General features: G+C 44.1%; 2 protein-coding genes across 4 annotated transcripts in view; one reads left to right on the top strand and one right to left on the bottom strand.

Annotated features, from left to right (window-relative positions):
- The window catches only part of CANX (calnexin), a 65,547-nt gene extending 59,603 nt beyond the window's left edge, over window positions 1-5,944 (bottom strand). The window contains exon 1 of the mRNA XM_054038644.1: window positions 5,926-5,944. The gene's annotated coding sequence lies outside the window, so the exon portion shown is untranslated. The remainder of the gene's footprint in view (window positions 1-5,925) is intronic.
- On the top strand, window positions 1-19,624 carry CBY3 (chibby family member 3). Of its 3 annotated transcripts, none has more exons than XM_054038654.1 (2): window positions 1-88; window positions 19,025-19,624. In XM_054038654.1, exon 2 carries the CDS (start codon window positions 19,117-19,119, stop codon window positions 19,600-19,602), a length of 486 nt encoding a protein of 161 aa, XP_053894629.1. In that variant the 5' UTR covers window positions 1-88; window positions 19,025-19,116; the 3' UTR covers window positions 19,603-19,624. The 3 variants fall into 3 exon arrangements, with proteins under 3 accessions (XP_053894629.1, XP_053894631.1, XP_053894630.1); XM_054038656.1 differs by lacking the exon at window positions 1-88 and adding an exon at window positions 6,815-6,830; XM_054038655.1 differs by lacking the exon at window positions 1-88 and adding an exon at window positions 6,950-7,136.
- Window positions 19,625-19,697: the final 73 nt, after the last annotated feature.

A 19,697-nucleotide genomic window follows, 5' to 3' on the forward strand; every position in this document is an offset into this window, starting at 1 on the left:
GTCTCCTTGGACAACACCTTCCCTTCTTGGCCCCTCTGAATGTGTCCCCTTTCATTAGGTCCACATAGTCGGTCTCCTTCAGGCAGTGGTGAGCTGCAGCCGGTTCTCACTGGTTTGTGTGAAGCGGTTGTTAAATTTTTAAGCAGTTTTAGAACCGGTTGTTAACCCACTTCCCTGCGAGGGGGCGCTGTGGCTTTGATGGGCTCTGGCTGGGAAGTGATGTAATTCCTCCTCTGGCTACTGGGGGCGCTGTGCTGCGGGAGCCATGTGGGCCGCTGCCTGGCCCTGGGCACAGGACCTGTTGCTGCTGCTGCTGCTCCCCCCAACCCCTGGTCCTGGGGCTCCCGCTGCTGCCTGGTGGGTCCTCGGCTGCCCTGCTTGGCTTGGGCTGCGTTCTGCTGCTCAGGCTGCTCTGAGGCGCTCTCCCCGTGAGTACCTGCAGCCAGCCCCTGTCTCCAGACAGCCCCGCATCCCCTGCCCTGCCTGCAGCCAGCCCCTGCCGCACACCCTGCCCTGTCCTAGGGTGACCAGACTACACGAACAAAATATCGAGACACATGGGGGGGGAGGGGCAGGTCCGGAGTGCCACAGAAGCAAAAAGAAAAAAGCCAAGCTGGAGCACTGCACCCCCTGTCCTGCCTGCCGCACCCCCTGCCCTGTCTCCAGCCAACCCCTGCCGCACCCCCCTGCCTGAAGCCAGCCAGCCCCGCACTCCTCTGCCTGCAGCCAGCCCCTGCCACACACCCTTGCAACCCTGCCTGCAGCCAGCCAGCCCCTGCCTGCAGCCAGCCCCTGCCGCACCCCTCTGCAGCCCTGCCTGCAGCCAGCCCCTGCCGCACCCCCATGCCCGAAGCCAGCCAGCCCCGCACTCCTCTGTCTCCAGCCAACCCCTGACGCACCTCCCTGTGGCCCTGCCCGAAGCCAACCAGCCCCACAGCCCCCTGTCCTGCCTGCAGCCAGCCCTTGCCTCCAGCCAGCCCCCCGCCCCCAGCCAGCCCCGGACCCATGCCTCCAGCTAGCCCTGCCCCACGCCCCTGTCTGCAGCCGGCCCCATGTCCACTGGTGCCCTGCAGTTCCCAGGACAGTAACCCTGCACACCTGCTTCAATGAGGGGGGCAGGGAACAGCTGGGCCCCACACATGTGCACACCCTAGAATGACCAGAGAGCAAGTGTGAAAAATCGGGACGGAGATGCGGGGTAATAGGAGCCTATATAAGAAAAAGACCCAAAAATCGTTAAATTCCTCCCAGGAAAATACGGATATATGGTAACCCTTTGGTACAAAAAAATACATACTGTGACACATCCCTTCCATCAGAACTTTTTATAGGGAAACAGTTGTTAAGATTTTGGCAGCTCATCACTGCCTGCATGCCTCATATGCCTGCTAACAGAATGGCTGTGCATAGCACTGCCCTCTAGTGGTGTAATGTCGGACACATGCGGTGTCTACATTCTAAGCACTTCACTTTCCTGACCAAGAGCCCAGTCCTGCTCCTATTGAAGTCAGTGGAAGTTTGTCACTAATGTCCATGGCAGTTGAGCCCAGGTGGCAAGGGAATGGAGCTGTTTTGTTTCCCTGTTTGTGGCAGCTAATGGTCCATGGCTGCATTCTGCATCTATGGGTGTGCGTATGCTTTGATCTGGGGATGTGATTCCCAGCTTGAGGCGACATACCCATACTAGTGCACTAAAAAGTAGCCAGGGCGGTGCAAGCAGCCGGAGGAACTAGCTATCCTGAGTGTGTGTCCGTCAGAGACCATAGCTATGTCCCCAGGATGGCTGGCTTCTCCCATTGCTCACATTGTGGCAGCTACTCTCTAATTCTAGCATGCTGGCTTGATCCGATCTACCACAGGTATGTCTCCTGGATCTGGGAATCACACCCCCAGCTCCAGGGTGAAAACACCCTGTGTGGGTAGCTGAGGATGGTAATGGCTGCAACCCCAGATGGCTACTTTGTGCCTACAGTCTCGTATATCGGGTACAATGCTCTTCTGTTTTGGGTCCAGTTCACCAAATCCACTGCTATTTTGGAAGCTGTTTGGGATCCTTTTCCATTGTAGAGCGTTTCTCCAGAGGTGGTTCAGTCTTGAGGACTTGGAGATACAAAGTCCCAGCGTCTTGTCCCTGGGGAAAATCGTTTATTCTCCTCAGGTGTATAAATGAAGCTATTGCCTAAAATGTACTTATTTTTCACTGGTGCTGTAAAGCTTCATTAGTTAATATTTGTGCAGTGCTTTAAAAACATAAAACCCTGGCTAAGGGCTACCTGTTACTCACTACCTAAAAACTCATTAATTCAGAGTTAAGGGTAACTGGTTGGCCATGCCCGTGCCCTGCCTGAGCGTTGAGTAGACCTATATTTAAACTCTGAAAACCAGCCCATAGAGAGCTATGGTACACACCAGCCCCACCCCCACAACCTTAACTATGCCCTTTGAAGCTGGCAAGATTCACTGGAGATATACTGTAAGTAGGCTTCAGCCAGGGCAGCTCTATAATAAGTAGATGTGAGGAATGTGGTATGGTGTCCTACAGAAGTGTATTCACTCATTCATTTGCAGGCACTCCCCAGCTTCCCTTCACAGTGTTAGGGACAGCTGTAATGACTGGTGCAAGGAGTACATTGCAGCAGAGTGATACAGTGCTGGGGTGTCTGGGGCACCACTCAGAGAGGGCAGACTTAAATTTGTGGGGCAGGGGCAGGTATGTACCTTAACTCTGTATTCCCTGGTTTTCAGAGGTGCATTCAATGCCTGGAAGGGTGGGAGGCGCTGCCGGTCACCCTTAACTCAGTGTGAATAAAAGATTTTTGGACAATGAATTTTCCCCTTTTTGAAGAAGTGGGGATAGTAATGGGGGGCATGACTAGGGAGCACTGGAGGGATGGTGGTACATGAGGAGGCTTCCTGGGAATATCCCACTGGCCCTCAGCTACCAGCTCTATCCTCCTTCACACCTTTTTGCCCAAGGAACTAGAGCACTTAGAAAGGAGACCGTGACAAGTGTAAACCTTTGGGTTGTCATTTGGATGAACGATTGTAAATAGTTAAATATGCTGCTTGTGTATTTTTCAAGATAAACATAAGTTGCTGTTTTATGTGGGTGCAAGGTGAGTTCAATGGCCACATTGTGTCACCATGAGCCACCCACATACTTGGACATCTGGCTTGCAACAGAATCCCAGTCTTGCTGCATGCGCACAAATGACTTACTCTGGCTCTTACATTGTTCTTGTAGCCATGTCAGTCGCAAGTTACTAGAGAGATGAGGTGGGTGAGGTAATATCTTTTATTGGACCAGCTTCTGTTGGTGAGAGATACAAGACATTACCTCAGCCACCTTGTTACTTTGGCTCATCCACTTGGCTTGAGCCAAACTGTAGATCCAATACCCTGAATAACTTCTAAAATATTGCTTCCCCAAAGAGGCAGTGGGTGCCAGATGCAAGCTGAGATCAGCCTCAGGAGGGTGATCTCAGCTGGCATATGTTTGGGGAAGATCAGAGCCATAGGTGAGCCCTAGTTATATGCAAAAAAATATTAAATCCAGAGAGATCTAATGACTGCATTCCTGTAAAGCTCACTGTTGTAATGCTGTTTTGTTTAATATATACATGGCAAGGATTTGTAAACTTATTAATACTTCCTTACTAAATAAATAATATAGAAAGTGTGTGTGTGTGTGTATATATATATATATATAACTATAAAATTTTGATGTCACATGATTTAAGTAAGGTTTTATATCAGGAAACCTTTGTCCTGACAATCTATCCTGGACCTGGGTGAAGAACAGCAATTTAAGGCAATCAAAGTAAGCATGTGGATTTTAGAGCACTTAGTTTACTTTTTGACAGCCAGTTTTTCTAAGCTCAACCTTACCTCCAGTGGTGCTACTGCCACCTCCCTGTAATAACCAGTACATTCTTGCTTCTCTGCTGAGGCTATCACTTGAATGTTAGTTTTTTAGTTAGGCATTTACTGTTTAATATCTTGAGAGCCATGCTGTCTTTCAGGACCACACTTGAGAAAGGTATTCTCCTTGTGGTCACTGAATGGCTTTTCTTTTTCCTGGAAAATGTCTTGGTTCACAGATTTAAAAAAAGCCTTGTGCACTCATGAGAAAAATCTACATTGAACAGTTCAGGTGGTGATGGGCATATTTATGGCTGTGAAATGGTCTGTTCAGAACTTTGATGGAACACCATCTCCTTGTATAGATCAGGAGACCAAAGTTAAAGTTTACGAATATCCTTCTCGAGGGACAATAACCCGATCAGTTAATAAGCCCTGTCCCTGGGTGGGAAGGTCTGTAAATCAGACTGAGTAACTCTATAACAATTATGTTGTGTTTATTTCAAACATTACCATGCAACCGTATGTATGTAAACCAGCTGCAATAAAAATACAGGAGGAGGAAAAAAATAAAATTTGTAGTGCATTCAAGTCCACCTGCAGCACAGAATAATAAAACTAGACTGGTTGTTTGGCCTTGGGCAAAACATATGTTGTCTCTGCCTCCCTTTTTCTACCTGAAAACAGGGCTACTTTTTACCTCCCAGAGGAGGGGTTTTGTGAGGCCTGAGTGCCAGAGGCCCTGAGCACCTGCAGCTGTTGACTTCATCTGGAGTTCTAGAGGCTCAGCCCTGCTAAAAGTCAACCCCAATGGATCAGATTTCGGAGAGCTCAGCCCTCAGGCTTGTGGCCAGATTTTCAAAAGAATTCAGCATCCAGTGTGCTGAGCTTTTTTGAAAACCAGATATTGAATCTCAATACTGTAGCTTTAAAAAACAAAAGCACTATAAACGTGTTAATACCATTAGTTACAAAGGGGACTCCACCTCATTTCCACAGTGCAAAAAGCTGTTAACATAGCATGCTATCCAATAATAAACCTTACATAAAACCCCCACCAAACCACTTTCCTGCCTATGTAACGTAACACCTAAGATTATGAGAATCAAAAGGGTTTATTTCATGACTCATTTCACAATTTTTCTAGTCCCTGCTTTCTTGTATTTTACTCAGCTTGAACAGTAAAACTGACTCACTTTAGAGAGACATGGTGTGTGAGGTGATATCTTTTATTGGACCCACTTCTACTGGTGAGAGAGACAAGCTTTTGAGCTTCTTCAGAAGAGCTCTGTGTGGCTTGAAAGCTGTCTCTCTCTCCAATATCCATGGACCAACATGGTTATAACAACACTGCATACAACAATAGAAGATGATAAATCACTTTCAGGCTTTCATGCGCCTCCTTGCAGTGTCTGGGGTAGCAAACACTTGCAGAACAAGGTTCAAATGCAAACAAAAACAGTTGCACAATGACCTAGCACAATATCCCATCCTGACAGAGATCAATGGGTGGGACTGCAATATAAACAACAAAATAGTTTTCTTCTAACAAGTTTCAGAGTAACAGCCGTGTTAGTCTGTATCCGCAAAAAGAAGAACAGGAGTACTTGTGGCACCTTAGAGACTAACAAATTTATTAGAGCATAAGCTTTCGTGGACTACAGCATCCGAAGAAGTGGGCTGTAGTCCACGAAAGCTTATGCTCTAATAAATTTGTTAGTCTCTAAGGTGCCACAAGTACTCCTGTTCTTCTTTTTTCTTCTAACAGTTATAAGAATCTTAAACAAGATGGACATTGATGTTAACGCTGACAGTATCTTTTTAACATAAGTGGTGAACAGTTGTTTTACAACATCTGTCACATAGTGAGATGTTTCTTAATTCTTTATACCAATAAACAACATAATATTTTAAACTTTATCCCACCCCCCCCCACGTTGTAACCAAAATAACCTACCAGTTCTAGAGTTAAAACAAAATAGCCAATTCCAGACTGCCACTGCAGCTCCCCTTTCTTTGTTCAAAGCATTGCTGAATGATTTAAATTCAATGTGTGGTGCTTACCACTCCTCCAGAGGCCAGTTCCATCTTTCACATAATCAGCCAGTTTTACAGCCCAGCTATCTCAGTCTGCAGATGCTACCCACCTTGAGCCGTCCTGCTTGTCTGTCTCCTGGTTTGTCAGACACAGCTGCAGAATGACTCAGCAAAAAGAAGTTAATGACTCAGCAATATGAAGTGACTACAGCAAGCTTTCTTCTCCTCCTCTCTTGCTTTGTGAGAGCATAAGAAGCACAACATGGAGCTGAGGGACTTTGGCACCAGCTACAGTGTGCCTCTGAATCCCATGGAAACCCCTTCTAACCCATTCTCCCTTTAAAGGTGCTGTGACTTAGAATTTGTGTCTTACTGTCCTGTGTATTAAATACCCCGTGCAAAACAAAAGCTCCTCCCCCTAACACGGCTACCGCTCTGAAACCTGTCATTCAGCGATGTTTCATCCCACTGCTGCTTAATGATCTTTAATCAAACCACAGAACAGCATGAGACTGAGACACAATCTAAAAGCGTAACAGGCACCATGCTGACAGATGTAAAAGAACAATCAAAGCAACAGTCTCCCTGCAATCATGCGACCAATATGTGTTTTAATGCCATCCACAAGCTACTCCAGTGGCTCCTGCCCCATTCATTTCAGGAGCAATAGCCCACATCCTCAAAGGTATTTAGGCATCTATCTGGACCTTTCTGCCTGTCTGAGCACCTCTTAAGGGTACGTCTACACTTACCGGAGGGTCCGGCGGCAGGCAATCCATGTTCTGGGATCGATTTATTGCATCTGGTTTAGACGCGATAAATCGATCCCAGATCGATCCCGGATGTGCTCACCGTCAACGCCGGTACTCCAGCTTGGCGAGAGGAGTACGCGGCATCGATGGGGGAGCTTCCCTGCCGCGTCTGGACCCGCGGTAAGTTCGGACTAAGGTATTTCGAATTCAGCTACGTTATTCACGTAGCTGACTTTGCGTACCTTAGTCCGAAGTGGGGGGTTAGTGGGGACCGTAACTCACCTACCCCACTAGCCTGGTTTAGAAAGTAAATGAGTTCAAAGGGCTCCTGGGCGTATTTCACGTGTCTTCCTTTGCCATTGTGAGGCGACAGTGCCAGTCAAGCTAGTCCCGGAGAGGAGACCGGGATACAGAGCCCGCAGCACGCGCACTCACACTTCACTCCTGCTTTAACTTCAGGGAGCCGAGCAAAGTGGGTGTGAACAGGTAGTAAGTCTTTAATGTACTGATCCCATTTTACAGATGTGGAACTGAGGCACAGAGGGTCAGATCCTCAAAAGTATTTAGGCACCTAACTCCCCTGAAACCAATGGGAGTTAGGTGCCTAAATACCTTGAGGATCTGGGCCAGAGAGAATAAGGCCTTATCTACTCAAAAAAGTTGTACCATACTGGTAAAGTTGAAGCAGTACAACCCCTGCATGTGTTCACATAGTTATAGCACTAAAAAGATGCTTTATATCAATATAATTGCACACACACTCAGGGTTTTTCACATAAAACTATTTCAGTAACCAAAATAGTTATACCAGTAAAATCACCATGCAGTAATCAGGTCTAAGTGACTTGCCCACAGTCCCATAGGAAATCTGTCACAAAGCAGGGAATTCAAGCTAGCTCTCCTATGTCCCAGGTTAACATTCTCCCCACTTCACCATTCTTCCACAGTTTAAAATGTTTTTTACAGAATGCATCCTGTCTCTTTCCTGCTTCCCTCAGGTCATCTGTTACCAGTCTCCCCTCTGTCCCTTCTTGTGATACCTTCATCTTTGATGGGGCAAAAGTTTTCTCCCCTGCAGTTCCTGACACAAGTTAGCTGGAAGACAACTTTTTTGTATCTCTCTGCCTCACTGAGTTCTTCTTTTATATGAGAATAAAGAGGCCATACAGCCTAGTGGTTAGAGTATGGAACTGGGTTACAGCCAGCAACTCCTGAACTCTGATCTTGGTTCTGCCACTGACTTGAAGTATGACTGTGGCCAAGTCACTTAATGGCTTAGTGCCTCAGTTTCCCCATCTGCAAAGCAAGATAATGACTTATTTGTTAACACACACAGGTGTGAGGATTTTCTAGTTTGTAAAGTATTTTGAAGATCTACGTGTTCTGTGTTGCCAACTTGCAATTTTATTGCAAGTCTTGCAAGAGTTGATGTTTGTTAAAGCCCCAGCTCCTGGAGTCAGGTGATTATGGGAGAATTACAGCTTTCATTAAAAAAAAAATACATTTCTACCTCACATGGTTGTGAAGAAAGCTTGAAAATGTGACCCTATAAATTCTCAAAAGTCAGAAGCCAAATAAAAAGAACTCAAAATGAATTATTTTTAAAATCTCCTAATTTTAAGACAAGACAATCTAATTTTTTTTTAAAGCCTGACATGATTTTTGAGCCCTTGAGATTGGCAATAAGAATCACTATACTTTTTCTCCTTAACTACAACTCTTAGGCTATGACTACTCTGCCACTTATGTCAGTATAACTTATGTCACTCCGGGATGTGAATAAGCCACCCCCCTGAGCAACATAAGTTACACCAACTTAAGCGCTGCTGTCGACAGTGCTGTCAGTGGGAGAGCTTCTCCCGCTGACATAGCTACCACCGCTCGTTGCGGGCGGATTAATTAAGTCAACAGAAAAACTCCCATCGGCTTAGAGTGTCTACACTAGAGAGCTTACAGTGGCTCAGCTGCATTGGTACAGCTGCACCGCTGTAACTCTCTAGTGCAGCCATGGCCTAAATGTCTGTTCTCCTCAGCTGTTGGTCTTATAACTGACTGAATGCTTCAATATTATTCAATCTACACTATCTTTTCAGAGCTGTTTTCAGTCACAAACTGCTGGCTTGTAAGTTATTATAGCTAGGTACGGCATTACAGGAGACTCTATATCAAATAAAATCTGTTATCTTCCACTGTTGTTTGCAATGTTGTAGCCCTGTTGGTCCCAGGATATTAGAGAGACAAGGGGGGTGAGGTAATATATTTTATTGGACCAACTTCTGTTGGTGAAAGAGACAAGCTATTGAACTACTCAGGTGGAGTTGGCAACTACAAGGGCTGGGTTCAATATCTTGGGGTTCTTCTTAACAATACAAAACAGAACCAGATTGAGTCCCCACCAAGTAATCTGGAAAAATTAACACCACCTTGGGTGCCACTAAGAGGCCAGACTTCCCCACTCGCAAGCACCGAATTTATGTATAACAAAAGATATTACAAGGGAAAGGGAAACCAGAATTCATCTGGGAAAACACAACCATGATTCAAAAGCATGTATCCATAAGCAAACACCCATCCTGCAATATGTTGGGTAGTGTTCTTTGTCTCAGTTTCCCACCTTGTGGTGTGAAAATCTTGACAAAGGAATATCCCTTTAACATGCCACTCCCTGTGCCCTCTGCTGTACCCCACTCATAGTTTGTTATTCTTGGTCAGCGAAGACCCAGAGTTCAGAAGTGCATTCACCTGGGTTCACCTCCCATCCCTAAAAGGGACAAAACCTGAAGAAAAGTGCTGTGTAGCTCGAAAGTTTGTCCAATAAAAGATATTACCTTACCCATCTTGTCTCTCCGATATCAAATAAGGTTGTTTTATAATGTATTTTACCACATGCTTTGCACACTGCACCAACAGACATACAGGGACTTTAGGAAGAGCCTCTGTAGAGGATGCAGTGTCTAGAGAATTAGAAGGTATGAGAGCACAGAGGCAGAGAGGAAAAGCCAGTTTCCTAACCATAGTTGATATGCGTTCTGAGAATGTGACATTTGCCTACATTAGAATACAGGTGAAAAATAAAACTATGTTCCACTGAGGGTTTGGGACAGACCTTTTCCTTGGCACATTCTCAGGTCCTGATCCAAAGCCAATTCACTTCAATGGGTTTTGGATCAGGCCCTTACTGTTTGTCCTAGGGTGACTAGCTGGATGGTCTATGATGAACATTAAGGGATAAATCTTGGTTTCACTGATGTCAAATGAGTTCAATGGGATCAAGATTTTGCACTAAATCTGTTAACACATTCTTGTACCTCCATCCCTCCCCTTCCTTCCTTATGGCTTTGTGTTGTTAATCAATTGTGGGACATAGTCCCTCTTTCTTTCTCTCTCCACAGAAAGTGTAAAAAACTCACAGAGAGTGAATTGGAGTCTTTGACCTTTCATGCCATTTAGGTCCTTTCTACACTTGGAACATAGTGGTGTTTGAAAATTGTAACAGGATTTAATAATGATACACAATAGTGTTGCCAGTTCTCACAAGTTTATTGAGAGCCTGGTAGTATTTAGTGTTTTAATTGAAGCTGCAGTTTCTAGCGTCAAGTGATTACAGAGAAACTCAGCTTCCATTTTAAAAATAAGGAAGTTTCTAGTTCTCGTGGTTGCAGAAAAAAGTTTGAAAATGTGACCCGAGTGCACCCTAAAGGCTCAAAGACCAAAAGGGAAATAAACAGTCTCATGATTTTGGGGCCAGATTCACAATTTTTGAATGTGTGGTGTTGGTAACGTAACACTGACACAATCTTATAATAAAGCCAAAGCCTGAGAAGTGGTGAGATTTGTACTCTGCACAGTGTGTGTCCTTTGTTTTAGAGCAGGGAAGGCATCTGCTCATGGCATTATCTTCATTTTGCAGATAGGGATACTGAGACATAGAAATGATTTGCACAGTGACAGAACTGGGAATAAAACCGAGGTTCCTCTATTCTTTTCTTACCGTGGGAGCCCACTTCCACCTCCACAGCTTCTGACTGCCAAAAGCTGCTTTACAGATGTCTCCACAAAGGACATGTTCAGTTTCAGTAGAAATCTACTTATGCTGTTTCTGCTGCTAAGTTTGGGGATGAGATAGGTGGGATCAAAAGGCATTTGTGTGTCTGCTTTGAATGACAAAGGCTCTGGCCAAAGCTGGCTATTTTCTTTTTGGGGCTGCATTAGGGTCAGCATCTCACCAGGTGGCGCTGTTTATGAAGTCACAAGGGCTACTGCTGTGTATGGGAGGGAAGATTGACAAATATGTTCCTGTAAAAAGCATTTCATGATTAGTCATGTTGACTCGAGGGAAATGGGGTTATTTTGCCATTGCAGATTAAATTCATCCAAGTGCAGAGGGCTTGCGCAAGGCCCTATTATGTGTTATCTCTTTGTTACACACCAACCACGCTCCCCATAAACTCTTAACACAAGGTTTTCAGAGGTGACTAGGGCCTAATTTCAACCTCAAAAATGTGTGTGTGTGTGTGTGTGTGTATTTTCATACGCCCATATGATTTAACATGCAATTGCATGTGTAAATAGGCAGATATACACATGCACACACAATCTTGTTAGCTTTCAGTCAGCTGCCCATTGATAAACAGCCACGAGCAACACAATTCCCCTAATGCTGTGCTACAGGATTTGGTGATGGACTATATCCAAGCCACAAGGGACAGCAATGCAGGACCCTGAAGACACAGCTGGGTGGGATAGAATGAGCATATCCCTGTGCTTCCCCTGGAAACTGAACTGCTAACTTTCCAACTGGATGTGTTTGTGAAAGAAGCCTGCTGTGAAATTGAAAGCAGTAACTGATGCATAGGGCTCATTTAATGAAGATCTTCCTTTGTGATGCCTGCATGTTACACAGGTTACCATAGTAGCAGCATCCATATCAAAAGGGCCAAGAGGCTGGAAGAAGTAGGTCAGTGTGGTCTAAATAATACCCAGACATGTCAGTTTCGAACTCAACTTGATCAGGGGAAGAAAAAAAAAGAAATCCAGAGATAAGATTAAAATATATGGCTTCAAAAAGTGCATTTCTTTTAATCAGAAAAATACACCATGAGCAACTTTTTAAAGCTACTTATCTTTTGTGTTATTACGAGAGATGGGCCTGAATCAAACACCAGAAACTATAAGGGAATTTGGATGCCACTTTGGACCCCAACTTCTCAGCTGGTCTTTATTTCTCTAATGGCCCAAATTAAAACTCCCACACTCTAGCTCCATGAAACTATGATGAAGTTCAGATCTGGATCCAAATTTTGCAGACTGGCCCCCATATTTAGTTACTAACTTTGCCTTATTTTTATCTGATTAAATCAAATTTACTTCAAGGAGCAGAGGAAGGAAAGGAAGTCGTGCTGAACTTATGCAATGTACATTTTATTTCCTTCTGTGACATACAGAGGCTTCAATGTTCTCATGCTTGGTTTGAACTCTCTGTATTGTTATGAGATACATTCCAATACCAATTTTATAGATTTAAAACCAGAGTGTTTCAGACAGGCTTGCTGAGGGCTATACCATCACTTTCAGGGGGGCTCTCCCTTTAACATAAGGTATAACCACACAAGGAAAAGGGGGTGTTCTTACCTCATGCTAGCTAACACGTGATAAAATCCTGTTGAGGTCAAGGCAGTTTATAGGTTTCACACTAGTTAGCAGGTCAAGGTAGAGATTATATGGGAGTAGAGGGTTTACCTTGACTTGCTAATGTATTATTACTGTAACTGGCATTGCCTGGCCTTCGCTAGGATTTTACTTCATGTTAGTTATGATGATTAGTGAACACGAGGTCAGAATGAACACATATTTTTCCCTAGTAAAGACAAAACCAAAAAGTTTAACAGATGCATAGGGCCTTGTGTTAACTCTCTGCTTATGGGTGAATTTCCTCCAAAGAGAGAACCTTGAAACAATTTAGCCATTTATTGCACTAAAATTTAGGAAAAACTGTGTCTTTTCCCCATCCAAACAGTTAACATCACTGTTGTACTGTGGGTTCTTATATTTCTAGTTTTTCAAAAAATGCTTTAAAGGTAATAATTACATCAAAACTGCCAAAGCAGGACTCATTGAGCAAGAATTAAGAGTCTGACAGAAAAGTCCTTGTAGAAAAGGATAAAGGAGAGGGAATGGGGTGAGGACGGCGCCTCAGTTAGCCTGACAAAAATACAGATGTTCAAGGCACTGATGTGTTGTTTGCATCAGAAGCATTAATTAGGTATCAAATTACCTAGTTTAGATATATCCTTAATCCTAAATATTGAAAGCTCTGAGTTACTTGCTGGTAACTGGGAAGTATAAAAGTGACCACTCAGATATCCCTCATGTGTGAATATATGACTAGCTGAAACAGGGCGATTGTGAGTCACTGCAAGCAAGGTGATGAGGTTGAGCCAGGCCAAACATCCAGGGTGGCAGCGAACAAGCAAGCCCCAAGCAGGTGAGCTCCTGAGCTAGCCCTTCCTGAGGGTTTACTGAAGCGAGAATCAATTCTGTACTTTGGTGAGTGGCTGAAACAAAGGGCTGGTTACTGACCAGGATGTGTTTAGAACTTGATCAAGGCATTTTAGGTCTGGTTCTGCACCTCTGGAGTCACTGGGAGTTTTGCCATTGACTTCAGTGGGTCCAGGGTCCTTTTTGAGCTGACTGGTGACCTCACAGGTTTGTTCTGAAAGCTCACTATATGGATTGTCAGAGTAACCAAGCACTTATGAGTCACTGGCAGAGATATCACCTGCATATAACAACATGAAATCAGGCCTTGCTTACACACTAAACATATGCCGGTATAGTCATAGTGGTACAACCCCACTCCCCCAGCACGGATGTAGTTATACTAGTATAAATGCACTTATATCACTCTATCTTAGGCTATGTGTACACTGTGTGCCTTACAACAGCGCGGTTGTGCCACTACAGCTGCGCCATTGTAAGGCACGCAGTGTAGTCGCTCTTTATAGCCGGGAGAGCTCTCTCCCGGAGACCAAATAAAAGCACCCCCAACGAGGGGCAGTAGCTTTGTCAACGGGAGAGTGGCTCCTGCTGATGTGTGCTGTCCACACTGACGCTTTTTGTCATTAAAACTTTTGTTGTTCAGGGGAGTATTTTTTTCACACCCCTGAGCGACAGAAGTTTTAACGATGAAAGTGCAGTGTAGACATGGCCTTACTCTCCTATGGGAAGGGGAATAATCTATACTTGTATTAGGCAGCTTTATATTGGTATAACTGTGTGCACACTAGGGGTGGAACCAGTATAACCATATAAGTAAAAATGTCCCACCCTTAACTATTACACTGGTACAAAATGTGTGTGTAGATCAGGCCTCAGTTTAAATAATGAATAGAAAAGCAGCAAACAGATGAGCTCCCAAATAAGTGCAGAGAGACCTGGGGAAAAAACATGGTGGATAGAGGTGATGCGATGCTTCAGGTCCCAAGTGAAAACTGATGCTGGAGACAACCTTGGAGATAAGCTGATGATGTAAAGAGGAAGGTTGTGGATTCAACAAGCATAGAAATGGTTTCTGAGATGAGAGATGACTGGATAAGCTGGTCAACACTTGAATGTCACCCCCTCAAAACAGCCTCAAAAATAGCCTGTTTTATTAGCGAATTTCAGATCAGGACTATTGGGGCAGGGGAGTTCTCGTCCAGTTTCAAGTAAGCAGACAACTACTTTCAGTGTAATTAATAAGAAAGAACACATACTCTGTAAGAAAAGGGGAAGAATAAGAATATAAAGGTGCAATGGATGCTTGAACCTTCATCATTTGCACAAAATGAATGGGAGGCCCATTGTGGATTATCTAATTTTGTGAATTAGCAAAAAGAAAAAAAGACTGTATCACACAATACACATTTTTATGAGTATGGTTTTGCTTTTATTAATCATGACAATGTACCTTGGGGCTAGCTCCAAAGCCCATTGACCTCAATGAAAAGACTCTCATTGACATTGGGGCAAGCCCATGGCACTTAAAGAAAAATCCCAAAGCAGTAGTAGAGACCTCCCTGTATCTCCCTGCTTTAATCCTCTCATGACAGATGGAACAATGTCAGACTGTCAGTGTTTTGGTGAGAATTAATCTGGTTTGCAGATTAACTAAGAGCCTGTCTACATTTAAAATGCTACAATAGCACAGCTGTGCTGCTGTAGCACTTCAGTATAGACACTCCCTACACCAATGGTGGGGGTTCTCCTGTCAGAGTAAGTAATCCACCTCCTTGAGAGGTGATAGGTAGGTTGATGGAAGAATTCTTCTGTCCACCAAATGCTCTCTACACCGGGCCTTGGGTAGGCTTTTGGATTTTTCACACCTCTGAACAATGTAGGTGGGTTAACCTAATTTTCTAGTATAGACCAGCCCCAATTGAGAGTTAATGAGGTTTAACTGTGCATTAAGTGTCCATACATAAATGCAGGTAACAAGCAACACAATCTAGAAGTGATGCCCAGCAATGGGGAGAACCACCTAGTGCACACAGCTGAAAAGTGGTGGGATGATTCTCATAACTGAGGTGTGAATGCCAATTGGTACAAGCTATGTAAGAAAGACATAAAGGGAAGGGGGGCAACAGATAATGAATCCCATCATCTTTTAAAGGAGCAGATTTTTGAACACTGATCAGTTCTCCTCCTTCCCGAAAGGGTGGTTGCTGACACATTATGTATTATTTGTATTACAGTAGCGCAGAGGATTCCCAGGCCAGGATCAGAGCTCCATTGTGCCAGGCACTGTACAGAGAGCTTAGGTACAAGTGATCATGACTTGATCACAGTTATAGTCTGCAAGCAGAATAAAGTCCAGACCACTAATATATACATTTAGAGCTTTAATAGGGTCATTTTCACAAAGCTGAAAACAATTATGAGCCAAATGAGCTGGAAAGAAGAAGTTAATCAGAAAACTGTGAATGATAATTGAGAATCATTTAAGAGCATCTTACTAGTTGCCCCAAAAGTCACAATCTCACAATCGAGGAAGAAGGCCATACTGGTTAAGGGCATGGCTACACTTGCAGATGTAAAGTGTTTTGAGTTAAACCAGCCTTTGTAGAGCAAAGTAGGGAAAGCGCTTTAGTCTGTCCACACTGACAGCTGCCAGTGCACTGGCGTTGCCACATTAGGAGCTCTTGCAACAGCCACAGAGAGCAGTGCATTGTGGTAGCTATCCCAGCATGCAAGTGGCTGCAACGTGCTTTTCAAATGGGGGGTGGGGTGGAGAGTGACAGGGAGTGTGTTGTGTGTATGTCGGGGGAGAGAGAGTGGGTTTGTGGTGGGTGAGAGCATGTCAGCATGCTGTCTTGTAAGTTCAGACAGCAGCAGACCTCTCCCTCCCCCCCCCGCCTCTCTCTCTCACACACAGCATTCCACAGTAACGGCTTGCATGCCGGCTGTCAGAAACGAAGCCTTGAAAGGGCATTTCCACATTCCTACAGGAGTTCAAAACAATGACAAGAGTGGCCACTTGACTTAAGGGGATTATGGGACGTTTCTGGAGGCCGATCTGAGCGCAGTAACGCAACATCTCGTTCACACTGACTCCCGGGTGTTGTAGCCAAGGCGCAGCAAACATTATTCCTCTCAATGAGGTGGAGTACCAGGAGTGCTCTAGCTGCGGAGTCAGAGTGCTCTACATGCCTTGCCAGTGTGGACAGGGAGTGAGCTAGTGCGCATGGGGCTCCTTTATTGCGCACTAACTTGCAAGTGTAGCCAAGCCCTAAAAAAAAAAAAAAAAAAAAGGACCTGGTTCAGTGGGGAAGTGCAGGCAGCTATAAAAATGATATATAACAAATGGAAGAAAGGGGAGTGGATAATAATGAATATAAATCAGAAGTTAGGAATTGTAGAAAACTGATAAGGGAGGCAAAGGGACGCAATGCTTTGAGCAGGGGGTTGGACTAGATGACCTCCTGAGGTCCCTTCCAACCCTGATATTCTATGATAAGGAGAAATCTATGGCCAGCAGAGTTAAGGACAATAAGGAATCCCCCCCCACACTATTTTAGGAACTTAAAAGAATCCTGAAAATTATATTGATGGATGGATATGGTAAAATTATCAATAATAATGCAGAAAAGGAAGAAATGTTCAATGAATATTTCTGTTCTGTATTTGGGGAAAAACAGATGATATAGTCTCATCATATGGTGATAATAACACTATTTCCATTTTGCTATTATCTCTGGATGATGTTAAGCAGACACTACTAAAGTTAGACATTTGAAAATTAGTGGGTCCAGATAACTTGCATCCAACAGTGTTAAAAGAGCTGGCTGTAGAGCTTGCAATTAATGTTGATTTTCAATAAGGCCTGGGGTACTGGGAAAGTTCCAGAAGACTAGAAAAAAGCTAATGTGCTAATATTTAAAGAGGGTAAATTATAGACCGGGCAGAATGACATCAATCCCAGGGAAGATAATGGAATGGCAGATATGGGACTCGATTAATAAAGAATTTAAAAAGGGTAATGTAATTAATGCAAATCAACATGGATTTATGGAAAATAGACCTTATCAAACTAATCTGATATTTTTTTAAAATGAGATTACATATTTGGTTGATAAAGGTAACCGTGTAGACATAAATAGGCTTCTGTAAAACATCTGAATTGGTACTGCATGAAATTTTGTTTAAAAAACTACAATGATATAAAATTAACATGGCACACATTAAGGGGATTAAAAACTGGCTAACTGATAGGTCTCAAAATGTAACTGTAAATGCGGAATCGTTATCGAGTGGGTATGTTCCCAGTGGGGTCCCACAGGAATCAGTTCTTGGCCCTATACTATTTAACGTTTTCTCAAAGACCTCAAAGTAAATATAGAATCATCACTGATAAAGTTTGCAGATGATACAAAAATTGGGGAGTAGCAAATAATGAAGAGGACAGGTCGCAAATAAACAATTGTGCTTATTTCTATATCAAGGACCTGTCCTCTTCATTATTTGCTACTCCCCCAATTTTTGTATCATCTGCAAACTTTACCAGATAAACAATATGTGTTTTAATATGGCTAAATGTAAATATATACTTTTAGGAACAAAGAGTGAGGTCATACTTACAGAATGTAGGGGAGGTCATACTTACAAAGAGTGAGGTCATACTTATATACTTACAGTGACTCTGAAAAAGATTTGGGTATTGTGGTAGATAATCAGCTGATCATAAACTCCCATTAGGCCAAAAGGGCTAATGCGATCCTGGAACACATAAACTAGGAATTTTGAGTAGGAGCAGAGAGGTTATTTTACATCTACATTTTGCACTGATGAAAGCTGTTGGAATATTGGGTCCAGTTCTGATGCCCAAAATTCAAATTGATAAAATTGGGGAGGGTTCAGAGAAGAGCCATGAGAACAATTAAAAGATTAGAAAACATGCCATACAGTGATAGACTCGAGCTCAATCTATTCAGCTTAACAAAAAGAAGGTTAAGGGACGACTTGATTACAGTCTGTAAATGCCTACATGGGGAACAAATATTTAATAATGGGCTCTGCAGCATGGGCGATGGGTGAAGCCCCCCAGCTCTGCCCCTTCCACGCCCCAGCCTCCAGCAGGAGCCACAAGCCCCCTCCCCCCCTGTCTGCAGCTCGGAGCGCCCCCTCTGCCCCTCGGCTGGCCAAAGCCTTGCCATGCCTCTCCTCCCCGGACCCAACCCCCGCAGGAGAAAAGCGTCCGTTAAGATGCTTTTGATATGCCTCATGCAGGTTCTGGGGCAACCTGCAACCGGGTGGCCCAGCAGCCGTGGCAGCACCAGGGGAGGCAGAGCTTCCCCAGGCCTATTATACCCGCCACCCATGCTCTGCAGTCTAGCAGACAAAGGTATAACATGATTCAATGGTTGAAAGTTGAAGCTAGACAAATTCAGACTGGAAATAAGGTATACATTTTTAATGGTGAGAATAATTAACTACTGGAACAATTTACCAAGGGTGGTGGTGGATTCCCCATCATTCACAATTTTTAAATCAAGATTGGATGTTTTCTAAAATATGTGCTTTAGGAATTATTTTGGGAAAGTTCTATGACCTGTGTTATACAGGAGATCAGATGAGACGATCACAACGGTCCTTTTTGGCCTTGGAATCTATAAATCCATGAATATGAAAACCACACGCTTGGACGCCTACTCGACCTGTGCACCAAAGCTCCATGGTTTCTGTATGATTTTCATGCTCAGTAAAGAGATAAATAAAAAGCTGGCAGATATAATGTTATGATTACCTTAGACACCCTAGACTTTGGCCAGATGGCAGACTCTAGAGCCTAAGTTTTAGCTACTGGTTCTAATTCAGTGATGTCCTGTCTTTCCTCTCAGCTTTGTAACTCACGCTGCAGGTTGGATTTGTATTCCACAACTTTCTGCTATAGGTTTCTTGACTGATCTCCTTGCTTTCATCCTGCCTCACCATGAATACCATCGCTTACATAATGCAGGAGCTGCGTGACTATTGGGCAGACCATTTCTCATGCAGATTTCTACCTAAGAGGCCTCCCCTTCGCCGAATCACCTCCATTTCCACTTTCTACCTCCTGGACCACAGAACCCGGCAGGCTGAACTAGGTTTGGATTACGGCCGTCCGCGGGCTCAGCTGAGTGATGCCAAGTTTGTCTTCCAGGATGGCAAATGGCAAGGCGAGAGTGGCCTCTCTCATCGGCCGCCACTGCTGCAGTTATTCTCCTCCCATGACCGGGAGCAGTCCTGTAAAGTAATGAAGAAGGAGAACAAGGCTCTCCTGGAGGAGAACAATTACCTGAAGCTGCAGCTCGAGCTGCTGATGGACATGCTGACAGAGACCACGGCCCGACTGCACGTGGTGGAGAAAAAGATGGACATCCCTACATGGCATACCAAGATGAAGAAGCCAAATAAGGTGTTGATGCTTAAGTCCTAGCAGGAACCTTGGATGCAAGACCAGGGAGTTTACACTTGCTTGGTTCCAGAAGTCTAAAAAATTCCTGAATCAAATTAACTTGTAGAGTGATTTTT

Source organism: Malaclemys terrapin, chromosome 8 (genome assembly GCF_027887155.1).
Source record: "Malaclemys terrapin pileata isolate rMalTer1 chromosome 8, rMalTer1.hap1, whole genome shotgun sequence".
Lineage (NCBI taxonomy): Eukaryota > Metazoa > Chordata > Testudines > Emydidae > Malaclemys > Malaclemys terrapin.